The 21,045-nt window shown below is 40.9% G+C and overlaps 1 protein-coding gene across 1 annotated transcript in view; it reads right to left on the minus strand.

The window, feature by feature from the left end:
* Positions 1-445: 445 nt before the first annotated feature.
* The window catches only part of LOC131378739 (MLV-related proviral Env polyprotein-like), a 62,191-nt gene continuing 41,591 nt past the window's right edge, over positions 446-21,045 (minus strand). Inside the window, 1 exon segment of the mRNA XM_058423883.1 lies at positions 446-1,593. Coding sequence (XP_058279866.1) covers positions 446-1,593 — 1,148 coding nt within the window.

Below are 21,045 nucleotides of genomic sequence, written 5' to 3' on the forward strand. Positions count from 1 at the left end.
GCAGCGCTGGGCGACAGGGGAGTCTGCGCTCCGCCAACTGCCGCGCGGTTTTCAGGTTTTCGTCGCTTTTTTTATACAGTTCCTTTTCCTGTTGACGTGTCTATTTCATAGCACTCTGCGCATGTGCCAACTTGTTGCTAGGGGGTCGTTTTCTGCCTCCTGGTGGTCGTTGGATGAAGGCAGTGAGTCTTCCTCAGATGTCCCCTAGGCGACTCGTCTCCTTATTTGGTATAGGAGTTCCTTTTCCTGAAAGTCAAACGCTTGTTAAGCAATAACATATAGGAATTTCATCGAAGGGCATGAAATTTCCTGTTGTTTAGTCCTTCGTTTGCAATTTCAATAAACAAAGCACATGAAATTTCCTGTTGTTTAGTCCTACACTTTCCGTTTGCAATTTCAATGAACAAAGCATTAACCCGTCACAATCCCCCCTTTTTCTTTTAGCCTAATTTTGTTCATTGAATCTTTTTAATTCTTGTCTAGCCCATTCTAATCTCTCATCCTCTATGTCCTCAGGTAGCGATTCATACTTTGCTCTGATAAGCATTAAATGTGCTGCTTCTAAGCGTCCCTTTACAATTGTTATCAATTTATTAAAAATACATGGCCCAAATGTTAATCCAAGTATCAATAAAATCAGTGGTCCCGCAATCGTGGATAGCAGGGTAGTCAGCCAAGGGGAATAATTAAACCAAGATTCATACCAGCTTTGATTTGCCTCTCTTTCTCGCCTCCTTTGTTCTAGCTGGTTTCTTAATTCTGTCATGGTATCTATTACTACTCCTGTATGGTCGGCATATGCACAGCATTCTTCCTTCAGGGCTACACACAAGCCGCCTTGTTGCAAGAACAAAAGATCTAAACCCCTGCGGTTTTGCAACACTACTTCAGATAAGGATCTTACTGACTTTACTAACCCATCAATGGCTTGTTCGATTCTTCCTAAATCCTCATCTACTGACATTCGCAATGTCTTAATTTCTTTTTGCTGATTTATCAAGGAGGCTACTCCTGTCCCCGCTCCTACTCCTCCTATAGTCAGCAGGGTTGCAATGGTCAGGGTCGTAAAGGGTTCCCTTTTTACTAGATGATACTCTGCAGTGGTATGTTGCTGGTAAACATAGTCAGTTGAATGGTAAATAATCCTAGGGACAATGGTAGCCTGTATACAGTAATCCTGAGTATAATCAAATATCCTTAATGATAAACAGGGAGTAATGCCTATGTTGTTGCAAACCCACTTTGTATTTGCCGCGGGAAGGAGCCATTCTGCTGGTTTATTTTCATCTTTTTGTGACATAATCACCTCACATAAGTGTTCTTTTTCTGGTGGTATTTTTCCTATACACCTTCCTTTACCTGTTACTTGGGATAAAGTCAGTCCTTGCGTCTCATTTCTATTCTGTTTCCAAGATCATTGTGCAGGATTGCTTCCATTAATGCGTCTCACCTTTTGGGTATTTCCTATGCCTTCATAAAAGGGGGGCCTAATATTATAACACAGCCAGCATTCTCGGGTCAAATTTGAGTGTGTTGTATTTAATACTTGATAGCTGGCTTGCATTATCTTCCACAGTGCACTGTATTCCAATCCTGTTTTTGAGGTTTCCCCTGGTGTAGGGACTGCACTACTATACCTTGTGTTTATTTCTTGTGCCTTATTTTGTTGCTCTGGTTCCTGTTCTTCCTGTAATACAGAGTTTGGCCCTATTAACTCTGAGTCCTGTGGTGCTAGGTCTTTTTAAATTAAAAAGTGTCCTCCTCTATCAATGCCGGGTTCCCATAGTCGTGCTCCCCACATTTTTCCCAATAGCCAAGCTTGATCATTCCCATCGGTCACATTTATCAGGATTCCCCCACAGTTTCCGGCGTGAATAACTCCGTTGTCTCTCCCTATTTTGGGTGGGGTACATCCATATGGGAACCATCCCACTGTAATAAATTTATCCTTTTCTCCCCCAGGGGAAAATCCAAAGGCCACTGTTTCGCATCCCCAATATGCACAATAATAGTGTCCGGGATAATTACAGTATGCTTTTCCCGGGTTGGAGGCGGGGCAAAAATAAAAGCCAATCCTATTTAAGCAGGGGCTAACCTGTATTATGTCACATGGCTGGCACTTAAAGGAAGGGTTTCCGGGAGTTATTATAGAGGATATAACTTTCTGATCTTCCCATCAGATCAAGGACCACTTAAAAGGCTGATGAGAGTTTTCGTGTTCTGCGGTGGCGCAACATACTAATAATGACAGTATCCACATCGTGTGCAGATTTGGGTGTCTGGCTTCACTTGCTAATTTGTGCTCTTTTTCCCTTATTAACTCCCTTTGGTGGTGAAAATGCCATAACTTGGTGGTACTGTCAGTCCCATTCTTTTGGTAGTTCAGTGAACATTGCTTTGTTATCCCATGAGAGGGGCTCTTTCCTCCACCACTTTTTCTCCCTCTGCCTCGCTCGTCGACTCGGGTGCTTCGAGCCGCGAGGGGTACCATCTTCTTGGCAGCAGGGGAATTCTTCAGGAGGTAGTGATTGCCCTGCTCTACGACTTCGGACAACATAAGAATGCCAGTTCGCTCTTTTAACTTGTGGGGAGTTGCACCTGAGCTCCTGTAGCTCCTTTCGGCAACGCCCTTCAACAATTTCTGCTACGAATGGGCTGGGCACATTTAGACAATACAAGTCTGGATTTGCTCCTTTGGCAAATATCTCCCACCATTCGCTGGATTCTACAGTTAATTCTCCAAGAGATACTTTTAGGTTTAGTAGCCAATCAGTAATATTTCTTTGTAATTTCCAGCAAGGGGTGCAAACCCCTTTAGGGGGTCTTCCCCTATAGCAGTGAGTCCACCACCCTTCTCCGCACACTTTACAATTATAACATACAAATGGGTAACAGTTACAGTCTGCTTTCTTACATCTTATTCTAACATCATCATTACTAATTAATTCATCATCTACTAAATATGGATTGGGTAAATATTCAATTGTAAATCCGTTCATTCAGTCCTTTACTTATCTCTTCAGTCTTAATTTCAGGCTTCCCGGTGAGCTGACAACTTTCCACTCGGTAGCTGGTTCTCTCACAGGGCCCTTGATCCTGCTAGCGTGAGTCCATCCCTTCTCAGCTGTTCTTATTGCTGTTTCTGTTGTAAGTAATACAAGGTAAGGTCCCTCCCATCGGGGCGTTAGGGTGGTTTCTTTCCATGTTTTAATTAATACCCAGTCCCCTGGTTTTATTTGATGCAGTGCAATGTCTAATGGGGGTCGTTGTACTATAAGTCCCTTCTTCCACATTTCTTCTCGATATGCCATTAAGGCAGTGATGTATTGATTGATGTCCTGGTCTCTTACGCTTGGATGGGTTAAAGGCTTCTCCACATGGTAAGGCATCCCGTACAGCATTTTGAAAGGAGATAGGCCTATGTCTGTCCTTGGCTGGGTTCTTATGTTCAGTAATGCAAGCGGTAGGCATTTTGTCCAGGATAGTTTGGTTTCAATCATTAATTTAGTTAACTGCTTTTTTATTTCCCTGTTCATCCTTTCCACCCGTCCTGAGCTCTGAGGGTGCCATGGAGTGTGGTGTTCCCACTTAACTCCCAGGGACTCCATTATTTCATTAAGGATTCTGGACACAAAATGGGGACCTCTGTCTGAGTCTATTATTTCAGGTGCCTCATACCTGGGGATTATATTTTCTAGCAGCACTTTTACCACAGCTTGCGTGGTAGTTCTGGTGGTGGGAAATGCCTCCACATAATGAGTTAAGTGATCTATTATAACTAACAAATACTTCACTCTCCCGACCTTGGGTAATTCTGTAAAATCTACTTGTATGTTTGCAAACGGCCTTTGGGCTAATGGTCGTCCTCCCAGAGGTTGTTTTCTAAAGTTGGCCTTGTTCACCTGCAAACACATTGTGCATCCTGCTACTACTTGTTTGGCCAGGTTATGGATTCCAATACACATATATTTAATTCCAAACTGATCTACTATAGCTTGGGTTCCCCAGTGAGTTTTCTCGTGTATTCTATGCAAAATTTCCAGCGCTATTGCTTTTGGCAATACTTCTCGTCCATCAGAGAGTTTCCATTTTCCATCCTGGTCTTTACATATTCCCATTTGAGATAACCTCTGCTCTTCTGTTTTAGTAAATCTATATTCTGCTTTTTCCTCATCCAATGACCCTGTCCCGGGCCCCCCTTTTTCTTTTTGTCGTATTATCATTAGAGCGGCTTTCTTGGCCTCCTGATCTGCTGCATTGTTTCCTCTACTTCTAAAATCTATTCCTCTCTGATGTCCTCTCAAATGTACCACCGCAATTTTCTTAGGTTTTCTCAATGCTATTAATACCCTTTTAATTAATTCCTGATGTATCAAATCCTTTCCCTGGGAGTTCATTAATCCCCTTTCTTCCCATATTTTCCCAAAGGTGTGCACTACCCCAAATGCATATTTAGAATCTGTATAGATTGTCCCTTCTTTATCTTTTAATCTTTCTAACGCTCTTAATACAGCATACAATTCACGGGCTTGTGCAGACCAAGTTTTATTCAGGGGGCCTGATTCTATAACCTCTAGTTCCGGTCCCCCTATAATTGCATAGCCTGACACTCTTTTTCCTTCTATAACCCGTGATGATCCATCTACAAATAGCCTTTCCCCTGCTTCTAATTCTTCCTCCTCTAAGTCTGGTCTTATTTTAGTTTGCTCCTCAATAGTTATCATGCAGTTATGAGCTAATTCCTTTTCATCTGGTTCCCCATATAAAAATTGGGCCGGATTTTGCAAGTCCATCGCTTCTAGGGTCAATTTAGGGGAGTCTAGAAGGATGCCTTCATATTTTAAAAGTCTGGAGTCTGTAATCCACTTATCTGCTTTTTGTTGTAAAATTCCCCTAATATTATGAGGAGATAACACCTTTAATTCGCTGTTAAATGTTATTTTGTGTGCTTCTTCCGTCAGGAGCGCACAGGCTACAACTGCTTGTAAGCAAGTAGGCCATCCTTTACTAACTGGATCTAACAGTTTGGATAGGTACCTCACAGGTTTCTTCTTCCCTGCCCAATCCTGAGTCAATACCCCATAGGCTGTTCCATTGTCTGTGTTTATAAACAAATAAAAGGGTCTCTTTAAGTCAGGTAAACTGAGCATGGGGGCTTGGATTAAGTCTTGTTGTAATTTTTTTAAGCTTTCTTCATCATCCTGAGTCCATTTCATTAGACCATCTTGACCGAGTTTCTGATACAAAAACTTAACCTTGCTACTATAGTTCTCAATCCATTGTCTACAGTACCCTACTAGTCCCAATAACTGCCTAATTTGCCTCTTGTTCTTTGGGGGTGGTAAGGCTAATATACCTTTTACTCTTTCAGAGTCGATTCTTTTTTCACCCTTGCTGAGGTATTGGCCTAAATATTTAACCTCTTCTTCTACAAATTGCAATTTTGCCTTTGATACTTTTAAGCCTTTAAGTCCCAAAAAGTTTAGTAGCTTTATGCTCTCTTTTCGAACGTTGTCCTCTCTTTCCCCTGCTAGTAGTAAATCATCTACATACTGCACCAATGTCACTCCTGGCCCGGTTCTATAATCTTGGAGGATTTGTTCCAATGCTTGTCCAAATAGATTAGGGGATTCAGTAAACCCCTGGGGTAATACGGTCCATCTCAATTGCTGTCTCCTATGAGTCTCTGGATCCTCCCATTCAAAGGCAAAATAATCCCGGCTGCCTTCTGCCAGGGGCAGGCCCAAAAGGCATCTTTTAAGTCTATTACACTGTACCAGCAATTATTAGGCCCCAAGTTACTTAATAAGGTATATGGATTAGCCACTACTGGGAAACGAGCTATGGTCCTTTTGTTAATCTCCCTTAAGTCATGGACTAGCCTATAAGTGCCATTTGGCTTCTTAACAGGGTGTATTGGTGTGTTAAATGATGACACGCAAGGTTCTAGTAGTCCTTTGCTGATCAGCCTATTAATTTCGGGTTTAAGTCCCACCCGTCCTTCTAAGGATATAGGATATTGTCTTATCCTAATGGGGATGTCTGGATTTTTAAGGGTAACTGTAAAAGGTGGTATATCTAGTTGTCCCACACTCTCAGGTGTATACCATACTTCAGGGTTTATTCTCTGTTCATCCTCCACTCTAAGGGAGCATAGCTTAATTTTTAACTCCTTATCTACTACTTCTAAATTAATTCCCAATTCTATTATTAAGTCTCTTCCTAATAGATTATATTCTGCTTCTGGTACTATTAAGAAGTTACCCAATTTAATCTTTTTGTCTGTTTCAATTACTACATCCTTTACTGATTTTACTTCAAAAGGCTCCCCCTTTGCCCCAACTACCAGGGCAGTTTCTCGGGCAAAGGTGCACCCAAGGGGCAGTTTTTGAATGGTTGATCTTTCAGCCCCTGTGTCTACCAGGAACTCGAATTCCTGACTCTGGGGACCTATTTTTATTTTTATCAAGGGCTCCTGGTGTGTCCTGGTCCCCAGCAAATAGAGCCCCTGACCTCCCTAGTCTTCCTTAAACATTCTCTCATCCTTCATTCTCTTTCTGCAATCCTTTCTCAGATGTCCTTTTCCTCCACAATAAAAACAAGCTCGTGTCTCTCTATTCTTTGGCGACTCTTCTTCCCACCTCTGATGAGAAGGCCTGTCTAACCTGTCCCTTCGGGATGTTTCTTGTCCTCTGCTTTCCTGTACTGCAGCGACCATCATTCTTACTTGTCTTTTGTGGCTTTCTTCATCTCTCCGCACATATACCTTCTGAGCTTCCCTCAATAACTCATCCAATCCTCTCTCCTGCCAGTTGCCCAGCTTTTCTAATTTCCTCCTAATATCCTCCCATGATTTTGCAACAAACTGTGTTTTGAGCAGGGATTGTCCCAATGGGGCTTCAGGGTCTAACCCCAAATATAATTGCAAATTCTTCCTTAATATTTCTAGCCACTCAGTTGGAGTTTCCTCCTTCTTTTGCCTTTCGTTAAATGCTTTGTTAATATTCTGCCCTCTTGGAACTGCCTCACGGATGCCCTGGATGATTATTATTCTTAAATCCTGCATGTGTCCCCAGTGTTCTGGGTTCTGATGATTCCAGTTGGGATTTTGTAATGGCCATTTGAGGTCTGCTTGTGGCCCTTGTGCATGCTGGGCATCCCAAATGCGCATTCCTGCACGTCTAATCATGTTTTTCTCTTCAGATGTGAAAAGGATGCCCAATATAGATTGTAATTCATCCCAAGTATAAATGTTGGGACCTAGGAATTGGTCCACTCTCTCTGATACTCCTAGTGGATCTTCTAACAAGTTCCCCATTTCCTTTTTGAAGTCCCGTACGTCCCCTGAGCTTAGTGGGACAGAGATAAACCCTATCCCAGCCTGAGGTCCCCCCATGGGCATTTCCCTTAAAGGGTATAAATTTTGTTGTCTCGCCCTTTGTCTAGTCATAGGACCTCTAGGTGGGGTTTCAGCTTGTTCCTGTGCATTTTCATTATCCGGGAGTGGAGGGGCTTGTGGTGGTATATACGGTGGTGGAACTAAGGGAACTTCGTCCTCTTGTTTCCCTCTTTTCTTATTCTCACAAGGGTCAGGTTTTTCATTTAGGTTGAATAAGAACACTCCTGGGGTCTCAACCCATATACTTGCATAGTCACTCTCTTCTTGACTAAAGGGGGTCTTAGTGTTTACCCATAAGTTGAGTTTCTGCCTGACCCAATCTTCTGATGACCCAAATACAGGCCAAAAAACATTTCTAGATATTTCTTTCCTACCCCATACTTCTACACAATAGTGTATCATTTTGGCCTTATCCTTATCTCCAGTCCCAGGATACTGCTTCCATTCAGCTAGCATGAATCCTAATGGACTGTCTTTAGGTACAGGTGGGAGTTTCATGGGTGGAGGGGGCTTGCTCTTCCCCTGTCCCATCTTCTGGAGTGCCTTCTATCACACTTACGCAACCAATCGCTTCCCCTTGTTCGTGGCCCACGCCCTTGCGGGCAATGGGAGCCGCACTACTGAGGGTCCACACTCGCTTGGGGTTTCCGGCTGCCGGCTCCCCTCTCACACAGCACACTCCAGGATACCCGACCCCGACCGAACGGATACTCGTGTGTAATTCCACACAATACTTACGCATCCTGCATCTTCGTCCGGACCTCTGTGCACAAAGTTTATAGGGTCAACTGGTCTCCTTTGCTTATGTCCCGAGTTTTAGGTTCATCGGTGAGAGCGGGGTAGGTTACAGAGATCCTGGGGCCACCGGAGGTGGGGCGCCTCCCCAGTATTCCTATTCTACCAGAACATTCTCATCCGAGTCACAGCACCAAATTGTTATAAATTGCACGACTCAAGGTTTAGTCCCAATTAGAATTTTATTAATTACAGCAAGCAGGGCATAAGCAAATGCAGCGCTGGGCGACAGGGGAGTCTGCGCTCCGCCAACTGCCGCGCGGTTTTCAGGTTTTCGTCGCTTTTTTTATACAGTTCCTTTTCCTGTTGACGTGTCTATTTCATAGCACTCTGCGCATGTGCCAACTTGTTGCTAGGGGGTCGTTTTCTGCCTCCTGGTGGTCATTGGATGAAGGCAGTGAGTCTTCCTCAGATGTCCCCTAGGCGACTCGTCTCCTTATTTGGTATAGGAGTTCCTTTTCCTGAAACTCAAATGCTTGTTAAGCAATAACATATAGGAATTTCATTGAAGGTCATGAAATTTCCTGTTGTTTAGTCCTACGTTTGCAATTTCAATAAACAAAGCACATGAAATTTCCTGTTGTTTAGTCCTACACTTTCCGTTTGCAATTTCAATGAACAAAGCATTAACCCGTCACAGTTGCACCTCCCAAAGAGCTTTGTTAACCCCTTAAATAGGGAGTCCCTCTTCATTCGTGGGCTTATTAATATTTCATAACAAACCGACATTGGGGGCCAACTGAAAATATACTCCCCTCTAGCCACCCCCCGGCTCTCGCTAGCTCAGTTATTCAGGGGTTTTAAGGAAATATATTTCCAGAGAGACAGAATAAAGATTTCAAGAGTGGCTCTCACCCCCAGCTTCCGTCCAAGCTTTATTCTCGATGTGATGTTCCAGGAGGCCGAGGAGAGAGAGAGTGAACAGGAAGAAACAGGGGTATATCTAGTTTTGGGCCAAGGAAAGATATTGGCCCTGAGCCAATAGGGTCAGGAGTAGGTATGATAGGGAAAAAGGGTTAAACAACATGACACAGGCTTCAGGGGGAATCTGAGGGGAAAAACCATTCCTCAGAGGAACACAACATTTAGCTACTTAAAACTAATTAAAAAGTAAAGAGATTTTTGTTCTGCTGTCTGAGTTTTTGATGAAACACTCTAGGAGTGGAATGTGTAGGAGTTAGGCAGTTTTTTAAAAATAAACTTTGTGCTTCTCTTTTTCTCTGCTTTGCTTTAGGAATTAGTCTTAAAGGCACAGAACTTAACATATAGTATAAACGGAAGAGCCAATTGGGGATATAAGCATTAAAAAGGTACCTTAGGACATTCTACTCCTTATCTCCATATTGTTAGTTTTCTACTAAATCTAATATAAATTCTAATTTTACACACATATTCATTATATATGCATATATATACAGTATATAGTTATATATAGATAATGGTAGTGATATTTACATATAGTTTTTAATTAGATCTTTTTAAGGTACACGTATTGTTTTATTTTTTTGTGTTATTTACTATGTGTAACTTGGATTTTGAGTAAAGATAATCTTATGGATGGGTTTGTTTGTACTTGAGGTGGAATTGATTTAATTTTTTTTAATAAAATTTTGATATGTACTACTGGGATTTTATTTTTATTTACTGTATGTAGAAGCTTAGATTGGGTAGGGTTTGTTTTGTTGGTGGAGCTTTGGGTGTTAATTACCAAGGTGGTTTTTGTTAAATGCTGTTTTTAATTTTTGAAAGATTTTTTATTTAGTGTTTTTAAGATGGTTTTTAACAGTTTATTGTACTTTTTTACTTTGCTTGCAGCTGTTGTGTGGTAGGGGATATGGTATATTTATTTAATGTTATGTTTTTAGCTTAGGTGTTGATAAGGTTGTTTTTGAAATGAGTTTTATTGTTTGATTTAATTTTTTTGAGGATACTATGTTTCTAAAGAACTTGCTTTTTAAGGTTTAGAATAGTGTTATGGACTGTAGTGTGAGGTACAGCATAGGTTTTTAGTTATTTTGTGGTGGCTTTTACTATTGGAGTAGTGTGATGTAGTTAATTTGCTAGACCTCTCATGATCTGCTAATACAAGCGGGAGTCGTGATGGTTCGTTTAGTGATCTCAGAGCACAAAAGACACAACAGGGGACAACAACAACAATTTACTCAACAATGAACTTTTATTGAGTGCAATCACAGTATGCGATTGGGGGGGGGAGATTATAGCTACCAATGAAGAAGAACAGTCCTCGTGGCGATGCCAATAGACGTGTCTTCCCGTGGGGTGATCACAAAATGGGGTTAACTCAAGGGCTCCTGTCACCCTGGTTTTTCTGAGTTTTTTTAAAGCCTTCTACTTGTTCATAAGATGGAGTCAGTTTCTTTAGTTTCTGCACAATATTAGGAGCAGGATTTCGCTTTTCTCACGCATGGGAACATAAACAGACCTTTTGTTTTCATTCCCTGCCCTTTGTTTACATACTTCTAGCCTGAAAATATTGTAATTGACAGCTAGTCTGGCCAGTGGGTTGGAAGGGTAGTAACCCCAGAAGCCAATCCACAACCAGACCCACAAATGTATAAAAATATAAGATAATAAACAGGCTGCTCTCTCTCTCGCTCTTGGGGAGCAACTTTGCACCTGCAGACCTCTTGTCTCCATGTTATTGCTTTGCGTGCCGCGATCGCAGGGTCCTTTTTATGGTCTTTTCCAAAGCGACAGGCAGTTGGCCAAAGGGTGGGGAGATCCTTTGAGAGAACAGGTACAGGACAGACCAGTTCTTCTGCAGCAAGCACAGCCAGTCCACTGTGACCAGCCCATTGTTCCTGACCAGTTTTCTGGTCCAGCGAACACTCCTGCAGGCAACACTTGGCAGACATCCCACCTCAGCCAGGCCAGAACTCCTGTGTTGGGGTTTCAGGGTTTCATTCTCTGTTCTTGGCGACGGTTGTGAGGCAGATGAGGAATCTTCGGACCGTCTCTTACAGCCTCTCCATACTTATATTTGGATTACTGCTTACTATACTATAGAGGTTTTACTTGCTTGGCTTGTTTGATTGTAGTACATGTTTTACAGTTATGGATATCTTGAGAAATATTGTTTATGGTTAAATTTACTTTTTGGTCTTGTGTTTATTTATAGGTGGTATTTTTACTTTGATGACTTGAGGTATTATGTGCTTATTGAGCTAGAAATAACTTTTTTTATGTTGTTAATTTAAGTCTATCTTTGACACTTTGTATGAGTGATTTTTTGTTTGATTTGGGTAAAGACTTGTTGTTTAAAGCCCTGCTGTAAAGTGTTCTTTTTGTGGGTGAGTGGGTAGAGAGGGCTTGTAATTTGGTTCTACTTAGGAATGTGTATTTTTTAAAAGCTTATGGTACTTAAGAAAGTTTGTGGGGTTTTTTTGTTGGTTAGTGGAGACATTGCTGTGATTTTGTCGATGATATTGGTGGGAATTTTATGTTGTTTATTTTTTTATTTTACTCTTAGGAACTGGATTTTTGAGTAGGTTTTTTAATTTTGGGGGTTTTTTTTGGTTTTTTTTTTTTGATAGTGTAACTGGTTTTTAGGAGAATTTGGATTTTTTTTTAAACACTTTAGTTGTGTTCTCCTACATAATGATGTTATTAATGTACTGTAGATGTTTTGGAGCTTTACTTTTTTTAGTGTAGTTTGAATTAGTTCATGGTAGATGGTAGGATTGTGTTTTTATTTTTGGGGTAATTGGTTTTACGTGTACTGCACTCCCCTCTGCGTGAAGGTAAACTGAGGTTTGTATTTTGGTGTTAAAGGAATGGAGAACTGGTAATGTTAATAGTGGTGTACTACTTTGTTGCTTTGGACTTTAGTTTGTATTGGAGTTTTAATTTGTTTGGTACAGTAGTGCTTAGTAGTGGAGTTACTTTATTTAAGGTACGATAGTTTATAGTTTTTTTTTTTTTTTTTAGATTTGCACACAGGCTAAATGGTGTTGTTGAAGGGTGAATGTGTTTTGTTGACTACTTTTTGGGTTTTTAGCTTATGTATAATTTTGTGGATGCAAATTATAGTATTTTGAGTTGTTTTGTATTGTTGGTTGAAGTGGTAATTGGCACTTGTTCTTTTCTTTTAGAAGTTTTACTGCAGATGGATTCTTTGATAATTTAGGTAAGGTGTTTAATTGTGTAACACTCTTTGTCTTTACAGTTATCTTGAACCCCCACCTGAATTGTTTTTTGGGTTTTTGAAATACTTATTTTGGAGGAAGCCTATGCTTAAAATGCATGGGGCCTCTGGGTTAGTTATAATAGGGTGGTTTTTAAACTTATTTTTAGTTTGGTTTATATTAGCTTTTACTAAAGTAAAATACTGTGATTTCTTTTTTACATTAGTAAGAGAAACAGATTTTACTCTTATATGTTTTGAAGGGATTAATGTGTACTGTGCATTAGTGTTGACTAAGGCTTTATAGTTTTGTGGTTTTAATGTGCCAGGCCAACAAATTTACACAGTTTAAAAAACATGGGGGTTTTTAGCTTTTACTTGGTTAGAGGTAGGGCCCCTCTAATCTTGGTTATCTTTTTTCCTCTGGGTAATTTGTGTTGCTTTTTTGTTGGTGGAACTTCTTTTTTTAGTTTTGTTGTCTTTTAATTTAAGTACTTGTTGTGCTAGAACAGCAGTAGATTTTTTTTCTTTTAATGTTTTTTTTACAATAACGTAGGAAGGACTATAGCTTGTGGGATGTTCTTTTTTTTTATTTAAGGGACGTTTGCATTTGGTATTAGAACATTTGATTTGTAATGTAGAAACTTGGAGAAAGATTTTTATTATTTTTTCTTTAATTTATTTTTTGAGTTTTTTGTGGTTTTCTTTTATTCTGATTTTAATTTTGTACATGTGTTTTTATAGCTGTGCTTTTTGTATGTGTTGGATTATGTATGGTATTTGTATATGCTTGGAGCTTCTTCACCATATTTAGTATGGTTTCCTCTGTACCATCTTGCTTTATTATTGTTAAAGTAGAAGTGTATTTCTGTGGCTCAAGTCATATAAATTTTTTGCTACATTATGGGCGTACATGGTACTAAGTTTGGGTTCTGTCCTGGTTTGGGACAAATTTGGGAGAAAACTCCTGTATAGGATCTCTCTAAGGAAGCAAACTCACGTGGCCCCTCCCTCTAACCGGTCCGGAAAAAAAAACCAAAACCCTCTTTGGAGAAAAGTGGAAAAAGCTATTTTACTAAACAAATGAAGTGCATACAAGTATAAAGAATGAATAGTATGAAACAATAAAACCTCTCCTTCTGAAGTGAGATGGCAAACTGAGAAAGTCCTTGCCGTGGGTGTAGCTCGGCTCTCTCTCAGCGTCTCCTCAGTCTCAGTCCCTCCGGCGCTGCTGGAAAATGCCGAGGTCCAGGCCCCGGTGGGCCGCAGGTGCAGCCCCCAGTGCTCCCCTGGGTTTTCAGTCTAGAGCAGGTTTAAACAGTTCCAAGAAAAAGGAAAAAAAACAGTCCAGGGAAATTCTCTGCCCTAGCTAGCTGAAACTAACTAAAAGCAAAGAAAAAAAAAGATCTCTGTCCTGCAGTCTCTCCAAGCCTCCGCCGGACACGCCGTCCGCAGAAGAATGTGGAGGAGTCAGGTAGTTTTCTCAAAACAAACTCCGCGCTTCTCCTTGCTCTTAGAACCAGTCTTAAAGGCACAGGACTCAATATACAGCACAAACAGAACAGACGATTGGGGATACAGGCATCATAAAGTTACCCTAGGACATTCCACCCCTTGTATCCCCATATCGTCAATTTACTAAAACTAATATATATTTCAGCTCTACACACACATACATCTATATAAAAACAATATGCAATATACAGCTACATACAGTGGCAGTACTATTTAGCACACAGTGATAATTACACACAGTTCTCACCTAACAATCAAATCTCCTTGGGGTACACATCGTGTGGTTCTATCTTTCTGCATTACCCACTATGTGCAGCCTGGTCCTTGAGCAAAGACAATCCCACGGATGGGATCTTCTGTACTTGAAGCAGAATTGATCCAAACTCTCTTCCTTAACAAACCTCTTACATGTACTACTGGGACTTTCTCTCTATCTACTGTATGTAGGGACTCAGATTGGGCAGGGCTTGCTCTGTTGGTGGAACCTCGGGTGTTAACTAACCAGGTGGCTTTTGCTAGATGCTGCTCCCAGTTTTTGAATGATCCCCCACCCAGTGCTTTCAGGGTGGTTTTTAGCAGTCTATTATATCTTTCTATTTTCCCTGAAGCTGGTGCATGATAGGGGATGTGGTACACCTACTCAATGCCATGTTCCCTAGCCCAGTTGTTGATGAGGCTGTTCTTGAAATGAGTTCCATTGTCTGACTCAATTCTCTCGGGGGTACCATGCTTCCAAAGAACTTGTTTTTCAAGGCTTAGAATGGTGTTACGGGCCGTAGCGTGAGGCACAGGGTAGGTCTCCAGCCATCCTGTGGTGGCCTCTACCATTGTGAGCACGTAGCGCTTGCCTTGGCGGGTTTGGGGAAGGGTGATGTAGTCAATCTGCCAGGCTTCCCCGTACTTATACTTGGACCATCGCCCGCCATACCATAGGGGCTTCACCCGCTTGGCCTGCTTGATGGCAGCACACGTTTCACAGTCATGGATAACCTGAGAAATACTGTCCATGGTTAGATCCACCCCTTGGTCTCGGGCCCACTTATAGGTGGCATCTCTGCCCTGATGGCCTGAGGCATCATGGGCCTATCGAGCTAGAAACAACTCTCCTTTGTGTTGCCAATCTAAGTCTATCTTTGACACCTCTATCTTAGCAGCCTGATCTACCTGCTCGTTGTTTCGGTGCTCCTCATTAGCCTGACTCTTGGGGACATGGGCATCTACATGACGGACTTTGACAGGTAGCTTCTCTACCCGAGTGGCAATGTCCTTCCACTCATCTGCAGCCCAGATTGGCTTTCCCCTACGCTGCCAATTGGCCTTTTTCCACTTCTCTCCAAAGAGGGTTTTGGTTTTTTTTTTTCGGACCGGTTAGAGGGAGGGGCCACGTGGGTTTGCTTCCTTAGAGGGATCCTATACAGGGGTTTTCTCCCAAATTTGTCCTAATCCAGGACATATTTCTAACTGGTGCCCAACGTGGGGCACGAGAGAGTAGAAAAAACTTGTATTGATTATTATTAACTGCATTTTTTTGGTTGTCCTTTGGGTGGGGATTAAACAGTCAGTGGCCATGTTGCTTCTTGAATTCCTAATGTCTCTTAGAATGGAGTCTTTTCTGCATTTCTGTTCCCTAGGCTTTTTTGAGGTTTTAATACCTTTCTGGTCCCTAGGTTTGTTTTCTTACCCAGAAATAGCTCCAATATTGTCCCTAACATACAGCTTTTACATTAGGGATGCACAAATTAGAATAGCTATTTTGCTGGGTTCGGTGATTATAGTTTACAAGAAGCTTATAAAGATACTGGAGTTTGTTCTGGGAATGTTCAGTTTATGGTTTTTTCGTCCTACCCTGCGTCCTTGTTCCAGCAGCATGTTTTGGGGATTTATCAACAATTGCACCCAGTTTGTTAGAGGAGGAGTAGGGGATGAGGCTCTTCAGCCTCTTCTTTCCTTCTTCTCTTTTGAGTCAGTTACATCACTTTTAGAGAAGGTTCAGCGTCTCCTGAATGTTAAAGACCCCACCTCCCTGGTATTTCACCTAGTGACTTTCCTCTATATAGTTTATAGCTTTTCTAGAATGAGTCACGCACTGCTAAACACTGTAGGGCAGCAGATAGAAGCAAGGGAGCAGGGAGATAAATCAGTCACTCAGGCTGCAGCCAATCCCACAGCTATTCAGGCTGCAGCTAAACCAGACAGTGAAGCTAAGACACCAGCAGTTGCTGCAGTAAAGAAGGGAAAGAAGCACATGGACAAAACCGATCGACCAGTAGACGATGATTCAGGTGAAAGATCCTCAATGCCTCCTGACACCCAGTCAGGAGTCAAACCACCTGACACACAATCAGAAGCTGAAGCAACTGATGATACACAGTCAGAAGCCGAACCAACTGATACAAAATCAGAAGCCAAATCAACTGGCACAAGATCGGGAGTCCAACCAGCTGCTACAACATCAGGAGCCCAACCAACTGCTGTAAGAGCAGGAGCCCGACCAACTGCTGCAAGAGCAGGAGATACTATTGAGTCCTTTTCCCTGAAGGATCTTCGTAGCCTAAGAAAGGATTATACTCGACGACCTGATGAATCTATAATTAGTTGGTTAATCCGTCTTTGGGATGCTGCAAGCGAGGCTACAATACTGGATAGCACTGAAGTGAGACATCTGGGATCCCTGTCACATGATCCAGTTATTGACCAAGAAATGATGAGGGAGGCTAGTCCTTGCAGTCTCTGGGAACAGGTCCTGGGAAGTGTGGCACAAAGATATCTGTGTGCCGACGATCTCTATATGCAGCAAACCCACGTGGCCCCTCCCTCTAACCGGTCCGGGAAAAAAAAACCAAAACCCTCTTTGGAAAAAAGTGGAAAAAGCTATTTTACTAAACAAATGAAGTGCATGCAAGTATAAAGAATGAATAGTATGAAACAGTAAAACCTCTCCTTCTGAAGTGAGATGGCAAACTGAGAAAGTCCTTGCCGTAGGTATAGCTCAGCTCTCTCTCAGCGTCTCCTCAGTCTCAGTCCCTCCGGCGCTGCTAGAAAATGCCGAAGTCCAGGCCCCAGTGGGCCGCAGGTGCAGCCCCCAGTGCTCCCCTAAGTTTTCAGTCTAGAGCAGGTTTAAACAGTTCCAAGAAAAAGGAAAAAAAACAGTCCAGGGAAATTCTCTGCCCTAGCTAGCTGAAACTAACTAAAAGCAAAGAAAAAAAAAGATCTCTGTCCTGCAGTCTCTCCAAGCCTCCGCCGGACACGCCGTCCGCAGAAGAATGTGGAAGAGTCAAGTAGTTTTCTCAAAACAAACTCCGCGCTTCTCCTTGCTCTTAGAACCAGTCTTAAAAGCACAGGACTCAATATACAGCACAAACAGAACAGACTATTGAGGATACAGGCATCATAAAGTTACCCTAGGACAGGTTCTTAGTGTTTAGGTCATTTGAGAAGACAATTTTTGTTACTGTTATTTAAGTGTTGAATTTTTTGTTTTATAGTTTTTATTGGGTTTTTGTATATAGAAATTGTCTGCATACAGATATTTTTGTGCCACACTTCCCAGGGCTTGTTTTTAGAGACTGTGAGGGTTAGCTCTTCTCATTATTTTTTGGTTGATAACTGGATTATGTGATAGGGATCTTAGATGTTTTACTTGCGTGCTGTCTAGCATCGCAGCTTCACTTATAGCATCTTAAAGATGGACTAAATAATTATAGATTTATTAGGCTATTGAGTGTAATATTTTCTTAGGTTATGCAAGTCTTTTAGGGGAAAGGATTTAATAGTGGGTCTTGATTTTATGCTTGTTGGTTGGGCTTTGGATTTTGTGCTAGTTGGTTGGGCTTTTGATTTTGTGTGAGTTGGTTTGGTTTCTGATTTTGTGTGAGTTGGTTGGGCTTTTGATTTTGTGTGAGTTGGTTGGGCTTTTGATTTTGTGTTAGGAGTTTTGATTTTGTGTTAGGAGTTTTTGTTGAGGGTTTTTTCTTTGGAGTATTGTTTATTGGTTGATTTGTTTTACATGTGTGCTTCTTTCCTGCAGTGATTGTTATTGTTTTAGGCTTGCTGTTTGGTTTAGTTGCTGGCTTATGGTTTTTATTTGGTGTAGCTGCTAACAGGCTCACTGTCTGGTTTAGTTACAATTTGAGTAGTTGGGGTGTTGGTTGTATCTTGAATGATTGGGGTACCTGCTGATTTATTTTCCTGCCCCCCTGCTTTTATTTGCTGTTCTACAGTATTTAGTAGCATGCGATAAGCATATGCTAGGGCCTAGCTTGTTGTAATGAGCTTTTTCTCTTTAGACTTATCATCGTAGGTTTTTTTTAGATTTTTATTTTTTACTTTGTCTGGGCTTTGAATTTGTTTACATGAAAATTTTAAAGCTGGGGATGAGAAATTTTTTTTAAGTTCAGCCCATTCTCTCTTTTTTTTAATACTACTTAGGATTTTCTACACTGAGGTTTACTTTTGGGTATGTTTTTGGGTTAGGGGTCTCATTAGCTTTTTTGAATATCTTACCCCTCACTCTAGATAAGTTGTAAACTATATAGAGGAAGCTTACTAGATTAAATACTAGGAAGGTGATCTTTTTAACATTTAGGGGACACTGAATATTTTTTTTAAGTGATGTAATAGATTTAAAACAGAAGAGGGATAGATAAGGCTGAAAAGTTTCATTTTTTTACTTTTTCTTTAATAAATTTGGTATAATTACTAATAAATCTTTAAAACATGCTGCTGGAACTAGGACAGGGCAGGATGAAGAAACTATAAACTAAATATAGTTTGTGCAAATTTTAGTACTTTTATAAACTTATAAATTATTCTTATTGATCTGAACAAAATAGCTATTTTAATTTGTGCTCCTCTAGTGTAAAAGCTACGTGTTAGGGATAACACTGGAGCTATTTTTGGATAAGAAAATAAACTTAGGGATTAGAAAGGTATTAAAATGTTAAAAAAGCTTAGGGAATAAAAATATAGGAAGGACTTTATCTTAAGTGACATGAATTTAAAGAGTGATATGGTTATTGATTGATTTAGTTTTACACAAAGTATAACTAAAATGTAATTAGTATAAGTTTCTTCTTTTTTGTGCCACACAGTTGGACGGGCACCAATAATATATTTGTCCTGGTTTAGGGTCTTTTTGGGAAGTAAATTTAAATTGTTTTTTTTTTTTTTTTTTTTTTTTTTTTTTTTTGTTTTTTTTTTTATTGGTTTGGGAAAAGAATTTCTTTAGAGAAAAGTGGGAAAAAACTATTTATTTAACAAAGTGTCTACAAGCATAAAAAATGAATAATATGAAACAACAAAACTTCTTGTTGTTTTGAAGTGAGATGGTAAATTTAGAGTCTTTGCTGTGCATAGCTTAGCTTGTTTAGTCTCTTATCAGTTCTTCTGGTGCTGGAAAAATGTTGTCTTGGGCTCCGAGGGGACAGGTGTGAGATATGGGTGTCTTTTTGGGTTTTTTAGTATAGGACAGGTTTAAATAGTTTTAAGAAAAAGGAAAAAAAACAAACCAAAAACAACAGTTTAGGGAGCTTCTTTGCTTTAGCTGGTTAAAACTAATTAAAAGTAAAGAGATTTTTGTTCTACTGTCTGTTTGAGCCTTAGACGAACACAGTCCAGGAGTGGAATCTTTAGGAGTCAGACAGTTTTCTTAAAACAAACTTTGCACTTCTCCTTCTCTCTGCTTTGCTCTTAGAATTAGTCTTAAATGTACAGAACTTAACATACAGCATAAACAGAAGAGCCAATTGGGGATATAAGCATCAAAAAGTCACCTTAGGACACATGCACAAGAGATAATGTGACTATTGGAAGCAGTTCAGCTGCCTGAGAAGGTAGCAATTATGCACATTAAGCCACACCAGAAGGTGAGCTCAGAATTGGAGGAAGGAAATGAGCGGGCGGACAGAGAGGCAAAAGAAGCAGCAAAAGCAGAGAGAACTGTAATGGGAACTTTGATTCCGGATGGTCAGATCACCCTTGAACGTAAGCCAGAATATAATAAGCAAGATAGGAAACTAATGGAGAAACAAGGGGGAACATATGACCAAGAGGGATGGGCTGTCACAGCAGAAGGGAAACTTGTCTGATGCCGAGAGATTTGGGTGTCTTCATTGAAGACTGGAAGCTACATAGTTATAAAATCAAGTCCTTTATTGCATCATTTTTTATTGTAACATTTTTAGAGTCCGTAGAAGCACGCAGAAGCCTTGTAACATAAAGTCTCTAAGTCCCAAGCAAAAACAGCAGCCACAGTAGCAGCAGAGGCCTCAGTAGTCTGTGTCCCGTGAGCATCTTATTAGTAGCAGTCTGTCCTAGGGTAACTTTATGATGCTTGTATCCCCAATCGTCTGCTCTGTTTGTGCTGTATATTGAGTCCTGTGCCTTTAAGACTGGTTCTAAGAGCAAGGAGAAGCGCGGAGTCTGTTTTGAGAAAACTGCCTGACTCCTCCACATTCTTCTCTGGATGGGGTGTTCAGTGGAGGCTTAGAAACACTGCAGGACAGATTTTTTTTGCCTTTAGTTAGTTTCAGCTAGCTAGGGCAGAGAAGTTCCCTGGACTGCTTTTTTTCTTTTTTCTTGGAACTGTTTAAACCTGCTCTGGACAGAAAACCCAGGGGAGCACTCGGGGCTTGCACCTGCGGCCCACCAGGGCCTGGACCTCAGCATTTTCCAGCAGTGCCGGAGGGACTGGGACTGATGAGAGACTGAGAGAGAGCTGAGCTACATCCATGACAAGAACTTTCTCAATTTGCCATCTCACTCCAGAACAAGAGGTTTTACTGTTGCATATTATTCATTCTTTATACTTGTATGCACTTTGTTTGTTAAGCAAAATAGTTTTTTCCGCTTTTCTCCAAAGAAGTTTTTTACCGGACTGGTTGGAGGGAGGAGCCATTTGGGTTTGCTTCCCAGAGGGATCCTATTCAGGGGTTTTCTCCCAGATTTGTCCCTAAATCAGGACAATACATTTTTATTGGTGCCCACTGTGGGGCTCGAGAGAGTGGAAAAAACTTGTATTGATTATTAACTGCATTTTTGGTTGTCCTTTGTGTGGGGATAAAGCAGTCAGTAGCCATGTTGCTTATTGAATTCCTAATGTCTCTTAGAATGGAGTCCTTTCTGTGTTTCTGTCCCCAAGGCTTTTTTGAGGTTTTAATACATTTCTGGTCCATAGGTTTATTTTCTTACCCAG

The sequence above is a fragment of the Hirundo rustica genome, chromosome W (genome assembly GCF_015227805.2).
Source record: "Hirundo rustica isolate bHirRus1 chromosome W, bHirRus1.pri.v3, whole genome shotgun sequence".
In the NCBI taxonomy this organism is placed as follows: domain Eukaryota; kingdom Metazoa; phylum Chordata; class Aves; order Passeriformes; family Hirundinidae; genus Hirundo; species Hirundo rustica.